Genomic DNA, 16,598 nt, shown 5'->3' on the forward strand with positions numbered 1-16,598 from the left:
ATATACATATATATATACACACATACATACATATATATGTATGTATGTGTGTATATATATATATGACTGCAAAGATTGAATTTTCTGAGAGAGATAACAGCTTAATGAAGAGCAAGATTCTCAGATCTCTCCTAAGGGGGAAATTTCTTGAAGTCTCTGGTGTTGCAAGTTGAAAGTAAGAAGATGATCCAAGTTTTCCATGTTAGTTTCATCCCTAAGGCTCCCTTCATGAACCTGAAGAAGGGTAGGAATACAAACCTCTTCTCATTCCAATGAGAGTGGAAGCCAGAAGAACCAGGATCATTCCCGTCAGTCTCTGTCAACTCTACCTTTCATGCAAGGTACATGCATTGATTTTTACCAATGAGGAAGAGGGTCCCATACAGCTGGCTTGGTGTGAAAAGCTTAAACAAATAAATGTACTAAATATCAGAATGGAACAAACAGAACTCAGTGACTTCAAGAAATATTAGAACAAAATCAAAATATTGAAAATAGCAAAGAAATTTTAAGGAATATAAAAAACAACTCACTCGGAAGACAGGTCAAGTATAGAGAATTTAAGAATCAATGGATCCCTGAAATGGAATGAACAGAAAAAAAAATCTATGCTATACTTCAAGAAACCATAAAAGAAAAGTGCTTAAATATATTAGAATTAGAGGGCAACTAAAAATAAAAAGAATCCACTACTGAAAAAAACTTCAAATTGAAAAATCCTAGAAATGTCATAACCAAAAACCAGAGCTTCTAGGTCAAAGAAAAAATACTCCAATTATCCAGAAAGAGTTTGAAGAACAAGGAACCAGAGTCCTTGACTTTGCACATGCCATCCTTCATACCTGGAATATTCTTCCTCCTTATATTTATTTATCCAGCCTACCTTCAAGACATTTAAATTCAGCCTGGTTTAAGGAGCCTTTTTTTAGTGCCCTCCTCCACTCCAATTATTAATTCCTTCCCCTTTCAAATCACTTTGATCTACAATTAATATATCAAGTGGGTACCTAATTATTTAATTTGAGAGCAGGAGCTGTGCTCCTGGGTTGGAAAAGACACTATCCCAAGCTTCTTGCTCTGGGGATTGGGGCTTTGTTACTGGTTTGCATGGGCCTGGGGGCCTAGCCGCTGGCTTACACTGGGAAGGAGCCTCATTGATGGCTTGCACAGTGAGAGCCCAAGCTGGTGGCCTGTCCTGGGAGTAAGCCCCAGCTGGAGACTTAGGTATGGTTGAAGCCTCCTTAGTGAGTTTTTCTCTGGTCAGGGCCTTGTGGTAAGCCTGCTGGGGTCTGGCTCTTAGTCATCCTTTCTGCTCCATACTAAGCTCTCCTCCCACTTCAGTGAGGCAGACCTTTCCCACTGATCCTCCAAGCTTTCCTGAACTAGAAAACTGCTTCATCAGCTCCTTTACTCCTGCACTGTAATTGCCACCAATATTCTCTTGGTTGATGAGATCACATATGCTAGAATGTCATCTCTGAAAGGTTGAATTGGATCCCAAGTTTCCGTTGTAATCAACTGAATCATGAAGGTCCCACAGGAAGAACCGCAAAAATGTATAGACATACATAAAGTCTGAAGGCAGCCTTTAATCCCAGCCATCAAAGGATTTTCCAAAGAATAATTGTTTTTCTTATTGTTATAAAACATGGCCTCTACAACCAAAATTAGTGGCCCCCATTCAAAAATGTACAGTCCTAAAATTGATTACAGTATTAATTTTTTTAAATTGTACTAAAGCCTCCTGTTAAAGCTGTGGTCCTTTTTACTTCCCCCTACCCCCAAAAAAGAAAACTGCTTCATTACCCCAAAATTTGATAAAAGGCTTCGTTCCAAAGTAGTTTGGAGGGAAATTTGGGAGAGAGAGCAATTTTCTGCCTTATTCCACCATCTTGGCCTACAAGAAACATTTCTAATACACAATTTCTTTGAAGACATTAGGATTCTAAATGGATAGTTGTCTCTTCATTATTGTTTAGACCTTACCAATTACTTAAATATATACACTGAAACATTACAAAATAAAGCAGGAAAAGTAAGCAAAAAGCAAAAAAAGAACCTAAATATAAAAAGTCACTATGGTGGCAGGGAGGCACAAGGTACAAACCTAGAAGAGAACAATGTCAAAAGAACTATATGTGATGTGTCAAAGTAAAATGTGAATTGATGCCAAGCCCCAAAAGAGCACCTGGAAGAGTTAAAAAATGACTTTTAAACATCAAATAAAAGAGTTAGAAGGAAAAAATGGGAAAATTAATGAGAGTATTAAAAAATACACTAAATCACTCATAGAGAAATGTACATTAAAACAACTCTGAGGTACCATATCATACCTATCAGGTTGGCTAATGTGACTGAAAAGGAAAATGATAAATGTTGAGGGGAATGTGGGAAAACTGGAACACTAATGCACTGTTGGTGGAGTGGTGATCTAATCTAGCCATTCTGGAGAACAATTTGGAACAATGGAACAGGGCTCTAAAACTGTGCACACCTTTTGATCCAGCAATACCACTACTGGAGGGGCAGCTAGGAGGTTCATTAGGCAAAGAGCCAGGCCTATGAATAGGAGGTCCTGGGTTCAAGGCTGACCTCAAATACTTCCTAACTGTATCACCATAGGCAAGTCAGATAGCCCCAGTTACCTAGCCCTTACCATTGTTCTGTTTTGGGACCCCTACTTAGTATTGATTCTAAGACAAAAAGTAAGGTGTTTTTTTTTTTGTTTTTTTTTATTACTATTAGGTCTGTATTGTAGTATAGAGAAGGGGTCATATAGTTTTTTTCAAGCTTTGGCTGAGTTCCAAAAGCTGTTAGGAGTTTGGAATCTTGAGGAAAAGACAGTTGATTAGGGTCTCCCGTGGAGGGAGGTTGTCTGATCAGCCGAGCTGCCTCCTTACCTAGCTGTAGTATTGAAATTTAGCCTAGCTTTGATACATTTACTTAAGAAATTATTATTTTGGATAAACCCTTTAAATCTTCCTTCCCTAATATTATTTCCTACCTTCCCTCCCTTACCTTATATGTCTGTGGAGTTAATAAGGAGAGTAATTAGAGAGGAGTTCAAAATCTGTGAAGGGTTAATTGTTGACAATATTAGATATAGAGAAACTCGTCAATCATCATTTATTCCCTTTAGATAGCAATAGCATTTTGTAAGCTGAGTTAAAAGCTGGTCCTTACTCAGACTCCATCTCTGCCTCCCTTCCCCCACCTGAGGTTCCTGAGACAACTATTAGGGCTTCCTTTGAACCATTTTCCTGACAAATCACCCTTTAAAGATAATAAACCCTTTTTTGTGTTTCAACAGAACTATTAGTATAATTTGTCTGTTAGTTATTAAGAGAGGGAAGAAGAGGGAAAGAACCAACATACTCTGGGCTTGAAGGGAAGCCGGGGTATCCATCTTGAAGGAAGGTGTAACTTCAAAACAAGTCCCTTCCTGTGAAATTAACTAAACCCTGTTTGTTAATTTCAGTTTAGTCTATTTCCCTCTGCCTGTGTTTGAGTCTTAAGTCCCAGTCTGTAAAGCCTGCTGTTTGTCTGTTTAGTTTAATTTCTCCTCTCCCTGAAGATCTCTGTTTCCCTTCTGTGTTATACTCCTGACTTCAGCCCTATTATATCCTGAATCTCCTTAATCCCAGCCTACCTGTAACCTAGATTACCCATTTAGCAAGTCTCTGACAATCTCCTTTCAAATTCCCTTATCCCACACACCTTTCCTCAAATTATCCCCATTACAGTATCCAAAAGAGATTTTTTAAAAAGGGGGAAAGGACATATTTGTACAAAAATATTTATAGTAGCTCTTTTTGTCATAGCAAAGAATTGGAAATTGAAGGAATATCCATCGATTGGGGAATACCTGAACAAGTTATGACATATGATTGTAATGGAACACTATTATGCTATAAGAAATGATAAGAAGGATGATTTTTGGGAAAATCTGGAAAAATTTACATGATCTGATGCAAAGTGAAGTGTATGACACCAGAAGAGCATTGTACATAGTAAGTGGAATTTTTTTTTTAAGGAACAACTGTGAATAACTTGGTTATTCTCAGCAATACAATGCTCCAACATGATCCCAGAGCCTCAAGATGAAAAATACCATCATCCTTCAGAGAAGGAACTAATGATGATTGAATGCAGACCAAAACATACTATATTTACCTACCTTCTTCCTTCCTTCTTTCCTTCCTTCTCCTCATCCTCTTCCTCCTCATTCTCCAAAATGACTAATACAGGAAAATGTTTTACATGATCACACATGTAAAATCTATATCAGATTGCTTACCATCTCAGGGAGGGGCAGGCTTAGGGAGGAAGGAAGGGTAGGAAGGAAGAAGAGAATTTGGAACTGAAAATTTTTTTTAATGAATGTTAGAAATTATTTTTACATGTAATTGGGGAAAAATAAAATTTTACTTTAAAAAGAACTGTATCAGATTACTTACCATCTCAGGGAGGGTGGTAGGAATGGAGAGTAGAAGTGAGAAAAGGAGGGAAAGAATTTGGAACTCAAAACTTTTTTTAAATGAAAATTTTAAAAAATGTGTTTATTCCAGGCCTCTGCCTCTCCTTCTAGGCAATATATTAAGTTTATAAGTAGCCAGTACAAAGGTGCAATAGCAGGAAGTAATATTTCAAAATCACATACAAAGCATCAAGCATAATTTACAAATTGTATCATATATTAACCAAAATTAAAATATATGTTGAATCAGCAGAAGCAATCTAGGTGCTTGGTTCTTGGTTCTGTGTTATGTTGTGGTTTGTTCTTCATTTTCAAAGAGGACCAATGATATCATAGATACCATCTTAACTTGTGCCTAAACTGGATTTAAGTGAGGCAGAGTTGTACAAAGATGTCAACCTTACTTTTTCTTCTAGAGTCATGGAAATCCAATAGCTAGTCAAAAGTCAAGAAAACTGGTGATGGCCCAGGATGAAGTGGATGACTTGGCATCTTTGATGTCTGACCAAGTTCTAAGTGCTCTACAGTGACTGCTTTAGCCACTTTCATGGCTGTTGGAACAAATTGTTTTTATCTGTCCACTCCACTTCACAAAATTGGGATAGACATCTCCTCTAACTCACTGATAGATTTGTGATCCATTGGTTACCCTCAAACTTGTTTAAATCATCTGCTGAGATGTTGTTATTAGGGTGTGGCTGCTGTACATGCTATAGCTTCTTGGAGCCATAGGTGAAAGTTGGGTGAAAAGTGGACATCAAAGGTGAATGAGCAGTCCTGAAAAAAGCTCAGCAAACCCTCACATCAGAAGTGCTAGGCTTCCTTCAGCACCACCCCCCACAATAATATATAAATCCTAGATAAATTCAAGACCTCACAATTCCAGAATAGCAGAACATTAAAAGTACTAGTAACTTTGGGATGATGTGGGCATGCTAACTTTAAAGTTTTATTAATAACTTTCAGATGATTTGGATATTTTAATGAACTCACCCCAAGGTGATATAGTTAAGAGGTAGTCTCAAAAACCCCATAAAAGAGACAACAAATTCCTCCCAACCCTGAGCATTCTTCTAGCTCCAATAGTTCCATGTTGCTGATTGCTCACGACTCTAACCTATGGTTTCCTCAGTGATAGACTGCCTTTTCCCTCTAGCTGCTAGTAGCTTCCCCTCCAAATTTTTCTTTTATCTGGCTTGTATACATCCATATATGTACCTGTTGTCTCCCTGCTCAGAATACAATCTTTTTGAGGGTAAGGGCTCCCTTTTTTAAAAATCTACAATACCTCATACAGTTTGCACAAATTAATAAATACTTATATATACCCACATATATTACATATATATATAATCTTGTGTTTACTTAATAAGAACATGTAACCTTCACCTCTCTATAATATTTGAGCTAAGACTATTTTACTTTTTTATTTTTATACCCAATAGATAGCAGAATCCCTGGTAATATATTAAACACAAAATTTAGAGGCATTTGATTGTACAAGCCCAAAATTAATTTTAATTTTTAAGTTCTCTTCTAAACCTAGCACCATACTTTGTGTATTACAGTAATATAAGAAATATAGATTGAATCAATTCATATCAAAATCAATGAAGAGTGCCCCTAGCATGTTGCATGGTCCCCCTTTGGCATATGGACGTGAGTTAAACAGGATGAGCAGTCATGGATGGGCTGCAATTTGCAACCCTCCAGGAAAAATACACCTGGCTGAAGTAAAGGATCTGGGTAAATATTTGCGTACTTACAAAATCAGTGGGGGAGACTTACAAATGGCCCTGGGAAGGGACAGCCTCCCTAATGCTCCCACTCATGAGCATAACCTAAGAAACTCCAGATACACTGGCAGTTTTGGGGGTTTTGTTAGAAATTTGTTGAAAGGTGCTGGGAGGGAGATTTGAAAAAAAAGCTTTCCTGCAGCTAAAAGGGAATTTCCAGACCCTTTCATGATTTTCCAGAAGAGATGAGGCACAAGGAAGGAAAGGAGGAGTTTGGGCCAAGGGAAGCCACCCAGTTCCAAAGAGGTGTGGTTACGGATCAATAGGGGCGTGGTCAAAGGCGTGGGAGGGCGGGGCGGCTCTTTCAGTGCTTAGGAACGCCTTTTCCGGCTCCCCTCACACGTTACGTGGGGCCGCCTCCTCGGGGGAGGGGGAACGGCCGGTCAACCATAGGTCCAAGGTATTGGTTGCAGGAGGTCTAAAAGTGGCCTCGCGAACCTCGCCATGACCTCGGGCATGGCTGGGCTGGTACGACTGTTCGTTCTGGGACCCTATTCCAGCTCCTGGTGGGCCCCGGTGATGACAAGTAAGGAGCATTCTCAGGGGCCCTCTGAGGGCAGGGAGAAGTTTGAGGAAAGGCTTGCGGTCGGCCTAGCGTGGAGGGCCCTCCCCCTGTCGGGTCCTGGGGTATGAGAGAGCCTAGGGAAGTCGAGCCCTTCGCGGAGTATGAGCGCATGCGTACGCGGACTTTTCTTATCTCCTTCCCCCCCCCCCCCTTTTTCTCCCAGCTCCCCTAGTGTTTGAGGTTCTCAGCTATTTTGCTTGCTTCTTCTGGTCTCGGGTACATTCTGCCCTTTCCCTTTAAGTTTCTGGAACCATGTTCTAAAATTGATTCCATAATGTGTGTCTCTCCGTGTGTCTCGGCTAATCCGCGCTGCCGTGTGGTTTTGGAGCTTGACTGCGCACGCAGGCCTGGGCCTTTTTGTCCCCTCACTGCACCTGTACCCCGTGGATGTGGGAATTTAATCCGACCTGCCCCCGGCTTAGAGCTTCCTAACCAAGTATAAAAGCAACTCTTTATTTCTGCTGTTGGTATTGTTCAGCTATTCAGCCGTGGCCCACTCTGTGTGACCCGGTGGGATTTCTTAGCAAAGATTCTGGAGTGGTTTACAGATGAAGAACTAAGGCAAACAGAATTAAGTGATTTCCCCCCGGATTATGCGGCTAGTAAATGTCTGAGGCTGACTTCGAATGTTGCTGACTCCAGGCGCGATGCTCAATTGGATAGAGTCTATCCAGTGTATCACCGAATTGCCTTTACTTATCCCTTTTATGTTTTCGGGAGAGGGAGATGAGACCAACAGTAGACAGTATTACTTTGGCATATTTGCAATGCTTTGACTTTCCTCTAAACTGCTCAGATTCCATCTTCTGGAAAGGACCTTTATGTTCTCCCCTTCCGCCCCAGCCCCATGCTGGTACTTTATTTCAGAGATTACTTCCATTTACTCTACATCTATCAAGTATTTATTGTTTTTACATATTATCTCTCCCATTAGACTGTGAAACCCTAAAATAAAATGGTGTTTGTCCCGGTATATGCTTTGGCATTAAATGTGGTTTTTTTTTTTAATGTTCAGCCTATTTTACCTTTCACAACTGACTATCCCTTCTCCTGGACATGGTTCTTTTTCTCTTGGTTCTCCTTTATTGCTATTTTTTAAAGTCTGCTTTAGATTCATCTTGTGAGCCGTCAGTACAGATGTCTCCTAAGGCTCTATTTCCAGGTCCCCAAAAGACTTCTTCATTCCATTATCGTTTTGTTACCTTAAGTTCATTATAATCAAAACTGGTCTCATTAGCTGTTCACCATGTCTAGCTCCTTCTGGCTGTCTTTAAATATTTTTGTTCTTTAGACAGGAAGCTATCCAGTCTTATCTTTATCTACAAGGATTTCCTTTACAATATTCCTGACAACTACGTATCTTTTTAAAAATTAAAATTTTTCCAGTTAAAAAGACATTTTTTTCTCTCCCAAATACTAGTTCCAATTAAAAACAGAAGACAACTCTACAAAATTCTTGTAACAAATATTTTTTGACCAAGATCCCAAAATGTATATCATTCTCTGTTTTTGTAATTAAATTTAATTTTTTCCATATTGTTCATTTTTGTGAGTAATAAGACTATAACCTCAAAACATAAACCCAAATAAACAATTGAAAAATCATAAGCTTTCATCTGCATTCTGACACCAACAGTTCTTTCACTGGAGGTAGATAGCATTCTTTGTCCTAAGTCCCTCAGAATTGCTCTGGATCTTTGTATTGCTGAAAGAAGCCACTTATATCCACTGTTGATCATTCCACAATATTGCTGTTACTGTGTGCAATGTTTCCCTGGTTCTGCTTATTTCACTCTGTATCAGTCCAAGGTCTTTCCAGCTCTTTCTGAAATCATTCCTTAGAGCACAGTAGTATTCCATCACCATCATACATCACAATTTGTTCAGCCATTCTCCAATTGATGGATATGCCTTCAGTTTCCAATTCTTTGCCACCACGAAAAGAGCTGCTATAAATATTTTTGTACCAATAGTTCTTCTCCCCCCCTCCCTTTTTTTTTTTAAATCTCTTTGGGATACAGACCTAGTAGTGCTATTACAGGATGGAAGGGTATGTACAGTTTTATAGCCCTTTGAGTATAGTTCCAGATTGCCCTCCAGAATGGTTGGATCAGTCATAGTTCCACCAGCAATACATTAGTGTCCAAATTCTACCATATCCCCTCCAACATTTCTCATTTTCCTTTTCTGTCATATTGACCAATATGTTAGGTATGAGGTGCTACCTCAGAGTTGTTTTAATTTGCATTTTATAATCAAGAGGAAGTTAGAACTTTTTTTTTTAACCTATACCTTCTGCCTTAAGATCAATATTATGTATTTATTCTAAGTCAGAAGAGTGGTAAGGAGTAGGTAGTGGGGGGGGAGGAGGAAGGGTAAGTGACTTGCCCAGGGTCACACAGCTAGGAAGTTTCTGTGGCCAGATTTGAATTTAGGACCTCCTGTTTCTAGGGCTGGCTCTTAATCTACTGAGCTACCCAGCTGCCCCTGGAACATTTTTTCTTATAATTGTTAGCTTTGATTTCTTCATCTGAAAACTGCTTGTTCACATCCTTTGACCATTTGTCAATTGGGGAATGATATGTATTCATATAAATTTGATGTAGCTCTTTATATATTTGAGAAATGAGACCTTTATCAGAGAAATTTGTTATAAAATTTTTTTTTCAATTTGATGTTTCCCTTCTAATCTTGGTTGCATTGGTTTTGTTTGTACAAAAACATTTTAATTTAACATAATCAAAATTATTCCTTTTATATCTTATAATTATTATTCCTTTTATATCTTATAATATTCTGTCTCTTCTTTGGTCATAAATTCTTCCCTGCACTATACTCCACAGATCTGACAGGTACACTATATTCCTCTGATTTACTTTTTTTTTTTTTTTTTTTTTAATTTTTATTTTAAACCCTTAACTTCTGTGTATTGACTTCCTAGTTAGAAGAGTGGTAAGGGTGGGCAATGGCGGTCAAGTGACTTGCCCAGGGTTACACAGCCGGGAAGTGTCTGAGGCCAGATTTGAACCTAGGACCTCCCTCTCAATCCACTGAGCTACCTGGCTGCCCCCTCTCTGATTTACTTTTAATATCATCCTGTATGTCTAAATCATATACACATTTTGACCCTTTCTTGGTATAGGGTGTAAGATATCAAATAATACCTAATTTTTGCCATGCTGTTTTTGTCAAAATAATGAGTTCTTATCCCCAGAGATGGGATCTTTGGGTTTACCAAACACTAGATTGCTGAAGTCATTTACCCCTGATCTATTCTATTGATCCACCCTTTCTTTCTTAACCAGTACCAGATTGTTTTGATGATTACTACTTTATAGTATAGTTTAAGATCTGATACAACTAGGACACCATCCTTCACCTTTTTCATTAGTTCCTTTGATATTATTAATCTTCCGGATGAATTTTGTTATTTTTTCTAGTTCAATTAATCATTGTCTTTTTATAGGCAAGTAGTATCCAGTCTTTTTTTTTTGCGACTCACATGAAGTTTTAATGTTTAGCACAATGCTTGGTACATAGTAGATGCTTAATAAATGTAAAATGATTAAAAAACTAATGCTTCCTGAGACAGTCCATTCTTTTTGTATATCTCTAAATAGTTGTTCTTTCATCAAGACTAAATTAGCCTGCATTTTTCTTGCATTATTTCTCATTATTTTGTTTGGAAACAAATACAAGTCTAAAGCCTTCAGATTCTTCAATGACAGTTATTATATTCTGTCTTCTTTTTCTCCAGGCTATACATCCCCATTTCCTTTAACTAGTCTTCATCTATCATGGCTTTGAGGCCATTTAACCATCATGATTCCTTTCCCTTGGACACTGTCCAATTTATCAATGTCCTGCCTAATATATAGGGCCCAGAATATATATATATATATATATATATATATATATATAAATAAATAAAATATAGTGCCTAGATGTGGTTGGAGGAGCAGGTTTTAGTGTATTGTTCACCATTTTATTTCTAGGTGCTTTGCTTCTCTTACTGTTACTTAAGTTTTTTGTTGTTATTTTTTGTTTTAAGCTTTTTTTGGCTGTTATCTGACTTACTTGGTCATTACACAAGGATCTTACACAAGCATAGGAAAAGTAAAGATCACATAATTCCTGCCCTCAAAGAGCTTACCGGGGGAGAGGGGAATACACATGCACATTAAAATGTGATGAATATATAGGAGAGGTCAGAGATGAATGAGAGAGTAAGAAGGGATCTCCTTTACTAGTTATTAAAAGAAAAAAAGAATTTCAAAGGACAGAAATTGGGGGGGGGGGTTCTTTGTTCTATATTGACCTGTGCATCTGCAAGATATAGCAAAGACCCAAGAAGAGCTAACTGTCTAGTTTGGCTGAGAGTAGTGTTAAAAAAAAACACTGGGGAAAAAGGGTAGATTAGAACCATTTTGAGAATGACTTTGTATACCAGATTCTGTAGGTAGTGGGGAATCGGTGAAGGCCTTGTAATAGGATAATGACATGATCAGACCTGCATATTAGAAAAATTTATTTTGGCATATGTATAAAGGTTGTATTGGAGAGGGTAGGGAGACCAAGGAAGCTAGTATGTTCTTAAATGAAGCCCTCAATTAGGGTAATGGCAATAGAAGTAGAAAGGAAGGTATGGTAATTATAAACTCTTTATTTTTTGATATATAGTTATTGTAATGATAGAAAACTCCAATATGGAGTTACTTAGGTGAAGTGGTCCTAAAGCCTATAAAAATATATAGGCAAATTCAGGTATTTTATGCTTTTCTATTAACTCTGTGCCAGGTGGATAAAACTTGTAGATTTTTGAGTGGCTTAATCTGAAGGCATATAATTTTGCCACCTAAATCCCAACTTTTGAGTGTGTTTTCTCCTTACACATTTCCACGACCTTTGCATTAGAGTGAGTTTCTCACATCTGTGGGGACAAACCTCTGACAGTTTATATCACCATGAAGTGTGTGTGCTTTTGTCTGTCTGTTTGCTATACCATAGGATAACGCTCTTGATTATATCATTTCCTCAATACCAGTTTTTTAAAAATTCCTCATCCTATGTTTTTGCTTTAACCTGAGACACTTAGTAACTAGGTGACCCTGGGCAGGTTGCCTAACTGTGCTTGTCTTTGCCTTCATGGAGAAGGCAAACACGCCAGTATCTTTGCCAAGAAAACCCCCAATGCAGGGGGCAGCTGGGTAGCTCAGTGGATTGAGAGCCAGGCCTAGAAGCGGGAGGTTTTAGGTTCAAATCTGGCCTCAGACACTTCCCAGCTGTGTGACCCTGGGCAAGTCACTTGACCCCCATTGCCTAGCCCTTACCACTCTTCTGCCTTGGAGCCAATACACAGTATTGACTCCAAGACGGAAGGTTAAGGGTTTAAAAAAAAAAGAATTAGAATATATTACAACTTGTTCAGTCAGTCCTTGACTGATGGACATCCCTTCAATTTCTAATCTATGATTACGATGGACTGCTTTTTATTATACCATAAAAAATGAAGAGGTTTTTGGATTCTAAAAAACCTGGGAAGATGTATACAAACTGATGTAAAGTGTAGAAAGGAGAACCAGGAGAACATCTGAAACTCTAACACCAGCATTGTAACTATGATCATCTGTGGAAGACTTACTCTGATTGACATAGCAATGTATAACAGTTCCAAAGAACTCAAGATGAAAAATGTAATCCATCCTGATAAAGTGCCAACTGAAGCATTTTTTAAACTTTATTTTTCTTGCCTTTTTGATGGGCAATATGATTAATATGGAAATGTTTTGCATGACTCCATATGTATAATGGACATATTGCCTCACTTCTCTTTGGAACTCAAAATTGTTTAAAAGAATGCCAAAACTTTTTTTTAATTTAAATTGATTTTGCTTTATTTGGCATCATCTCAGGTTAAAGCTTTGCTTCATTTACAGAGTCTATTAAGGAAGTTTCTTAAGAGAAGTTCAGGAAGATTCAGTCAGTCTTTAAACTCACCACCTCCACGGACCAGAAGAGCTAGAAGACCTCCTTCACCAGCCGCCTTCTTCACCAGAAGCTCCCCTTACTCACTCAACTCCCTCTTTTTAAAGGGGTCAGTCATGCGTTACTTCCTGTGCCTCCCTCCTACTTTGTGGGTCCAATCACAATAGACGCTTCTTATTAGGATGCCTGGGGGCGGTCAGTGGATTCTGATTTGTCACCCACTCTAGCACACGTGGGTTAATAAGGACCTCCCAGAATTTGGAGGTGCTCTCACCTTTGGTGATTAAATTTAAAGATGGGCAGTGTAGACTTAATCTAATTATCACACTTCACATAGTAGTTAATTAATAAATCTTTGTTGAATTGCTTTACATTAATTTAGTTGTCCAAGATAATTCAGGATTCAATCCAAAGTAGCTGAATGCATTATTAGTTCAGTTAGGAAGATTGAAAGGACTGAGAAAGATTCATTTTATTTATATATATATATATATATATATATATATATATATATANTCTGGCTCTGCTCCTTTCACTCTGCATCCATTCCTGGAGGTCTTTCCAGTTCACATGGAATTCCACCAGTTTATTATTCCTTTGAGCACAATAGTATTCCATCACCATCATATACCACAATTCGTTCAGCCATTCCCCAATTGAAGGCCAACGTTTTAAACCTCCATCCATCCCCAAACATTTCAAAGTCAATATTCGAATGTTTATTCAAGTTCTGACACATTGCATTCTCTCTTTGAAGGTCCTTTCCATTGTTAAGCTTTCTAAGCTCAATATTCCAGTTTTCTTCCCATTCTGATAGTATACTTCCAGTGCTTTAAGATTGTATCTGCTTTTCTGTTTTCAGGGTTGTCCTTGTGAATATTTTTAAAAAATAAACTCTCTGAAAAATGTCTGTATGATATATATATATATATATTTTTTTTTTTTTTTAAACCCTTACCTTCTATCTTAGAATCAATACTGTGTATTGGCTCCAAGGAAGAAGAGTGGTAAGGGCTAGGCAGTGGGGGTTAAGTGGCTTGCCCAGGGTTACACAGCTGGGAATCTGAGGCCAGGGATTCCTAGGATTTCCCCTCTCTAGACCTGGCTCTCACTCCACTGAGCTACTCAGCTGCCCCCTATTTTTATAGATTATATATGGAGTGCTAACATTAGAAACAGATTAGGGCTGTAAAAGTTACAGTTTGGGGAGTTATTCACATAGAAGGAATAACTGAAACTGAAAACCAGGTGGTGGGAGAGATGACATTGATAAGGGAGTGAGAGTTCAAAAAAGAGAGATACGGCTGAGAAGAGTCTATTGGTGAAAATCTATCCCTTAAGGTCAAGAGAATGAGGAACTAGCTTAGAAGCCTAGGACAAGTGATCAGAAAAATTGTACAAAAGTCCAGAGAGACTAATGACCCAACAGGGATAGGAGAAGCAATACTGAAGAAAAGTCTCTGAGAGTGAGAGTTGAGAAAAGGCCATTGTAATTTAAGATGGATATAATTCATTTAACATTTGGTTTGCCTGATATCTTATGTATTTACCAGTTTTGAGGAAATGCTTGGCAATTTCTAGATTTAAAAAGTGTGCCTACTGCACTTTTGTAATTGAGTATCTTTTCATATTCTAGAACTTTTTAAAATTAACTTATAAATGAAGAGATGTATGGTAAAGCTATATAACATGTAAATGAATTCACATATCATACTCTTCAGATATCTTATAGCAAGTTTTACCAAACCTAAGACATCTACTACTAATTATGCATGAGTAGACACTGTTCTCACCCACTCTAGCATACGTGGGTTAAGGACCTTCCAGAATTTGGAGGTGCTCTCACCTTTGGTGATTAAATCTAAAGATGGACAGTGTAGACTTAATCTAATTATCACACTTCACATAGTAGTTAATTAATAAATGCTTGTTGAATTGCTTTACATTAATAGGCATAGCCAGTTAGATACTTATTGAATTTTCCATTTCAAAGTGAATTATTTAATGCACAATAAAAATACATTTAATTAGTAATCAAATGCAGAAAGCCAATTAGCTAAGGCACTAAATGTAAAATCTGTTTAAATTTAGAATCTTAATTTTGCAATTCCTCAAATAAGATCAGATAAATTCTATGACTTGGACGGAAAACGTTGCATAAATATGAATAGTTCATATTCACTCAGAAAAATAAATTAGTGCATGCTTAAAGGTTAATAACCATGGAAAAATCATTGATAAATAATAATTCTTACAATATAATACCTTAAGGTCTTAAAAGGATTTTTCTGATTTAGTGAAAAGATGGCTGGATATAGAATCAAGAGTACCTTGATTCAAGTTGTGCCTGCCACTTAACTTTTTTATGTGACTATGATTAAGTTACTTAACCTCTGACCCTCAAGTTCCTCATGTATAATGAAGGTATTAGACTAGATGACTTCTTTAGTCAATCTTTCTTATATGGGGATACTGTAGCTCAGAGAGGTTAAGTGACAGAATCACAGGTAGATTTGTTCTCTACCCAGATTCAAACCTTGAATTTTCTGACTTAAAAGACCAGTTATTTCCACTATACACAATGGAGGTTGGTGAGGAGAACAAAGAAAGAAATAATTTATTAAGAGCCAGGTATCATTTTGATAGGGAGAGATAATAGCACATATACATAAAGTTACTGAAAGCTGGACGGAAGCATAGAGGAAAGTACCCCCAGTAGTTGAGGAATAAAGTTAAGATTTCTGAAAGAGAAGGATTTCTGACAAAGTCCAGGCATGAAAGAGGTGATGAAGCATTGGAGGAGGATCTTCCTAAAATAGTAACCTCAGGGAGATAGTCACTATGAGGAGAGGAGTGCTTCAGGATGAAGGTTTCTCAAGATAGTAGAGAAGATGAGGAGGAGGAGGAATCTGGATAGAGTCCAGATGTGAAATAGATCAAAAGATTATATTTTTACACTTTGAGAGTTTAGGATTAAAATAATCTGAAGTATTGTTTTAAAAGATTATATTGTTTACAATTATTGTATTTTTAATTTAATTTAAAATTTAATTTTAGTAAACCTTTTAGTACCTTTGTTATTAACTGCTATTTTATAAATAAAATAAATAATGCCAGATGAGTATTTAATAATGCCAGATGAGTGTACCATTAGACTGAAATATGAATTTAGAACTAGAATATTTCTGCCATCAGCGTGGGGAAAAAAATTTAACCAAAGATGTACATATATGTATGTCTATACATGTATTACTTTATTTTTCTTAGTTCACAAAATTTCTACCAGCTGATAAAGGTCTTTAGTATGGTGCTTTTGGTATAAACATGTATACTAAAGAAACATTATTTTGTACTTTTTATTTTATAATTTTTGTCAATTTACCTATTAAGATGTATGGATTTCTTGTAGCTTTTTGGACCTTTGGCAGAGTATTAATTGGTATCACCTGTATGTAGTAGTTATCCCCAAACTGTGAAATAATTTCTGGAGCCTAAAACTGCTACAGGGGAGAATTTGAAGTAGAAAGTTCTCCAGTTGACTGCAGTGCTGGTCCTCTCATTGGTACTGACATGCTTCATAATCCTTTAGTAATACCAGATCCCCCCTAATCTGGGACAACAAGGCTTTGGAGTTATAGTCTACTTGGAGAAGGAGCCATTTATTTTCTACTACCTCTTTTCTTCGCTAGATTTATTTTCTCCTTATTTCTCATCTCCCTTCTTTGGGAGTCCTAGGAATCTACAGCCTGCTTTCTAGAACAAAGGTGTCAGACTT

At 37.4% G+C, this 16,598-nt stretch overlaps 1 protein-coding gene across 1 annotated transcript in view; it reads left to right on the forward strand.

Moving 5' to 3' along the window:
- Positions 1–6,661: 6,661 nt before the first annotated feature.
- The window catches only part of SDHAF4 (succinate dehydrogenase complex assembly factor 4), a 31,491-nt gene continuing 21,554 nt past the window's right edge, over positions 6,662–16,598 (forward strand). The window contains exon 1 of the mRNA XM_044673792.1: positions 6,662–6,799. Coding sequence (XP_044529727.1) covers positions 6,718–6,799 — 82 coding nt within the window. The 5' untranslated portion in view covers positions 6,662–6,717. The remainder of the gene's footprint in view (positions 6,800–16,598) is intronic.

This window comes from Gracilinanus agilis, chromosome 4 (genome assembly GCF_016433145.1).
Source record: "Gracilinanus agilis isolate LMUSP501 chromosome 4, AgileGrace, whole genome shotgun sequence".
Taxonomy (NCBI): Eukaryota; Metazoa; Chordata; class Mammalia; order Didelphimorphia; family Didelphidae; genus Gracilinanus; species Gracilinanus agilis.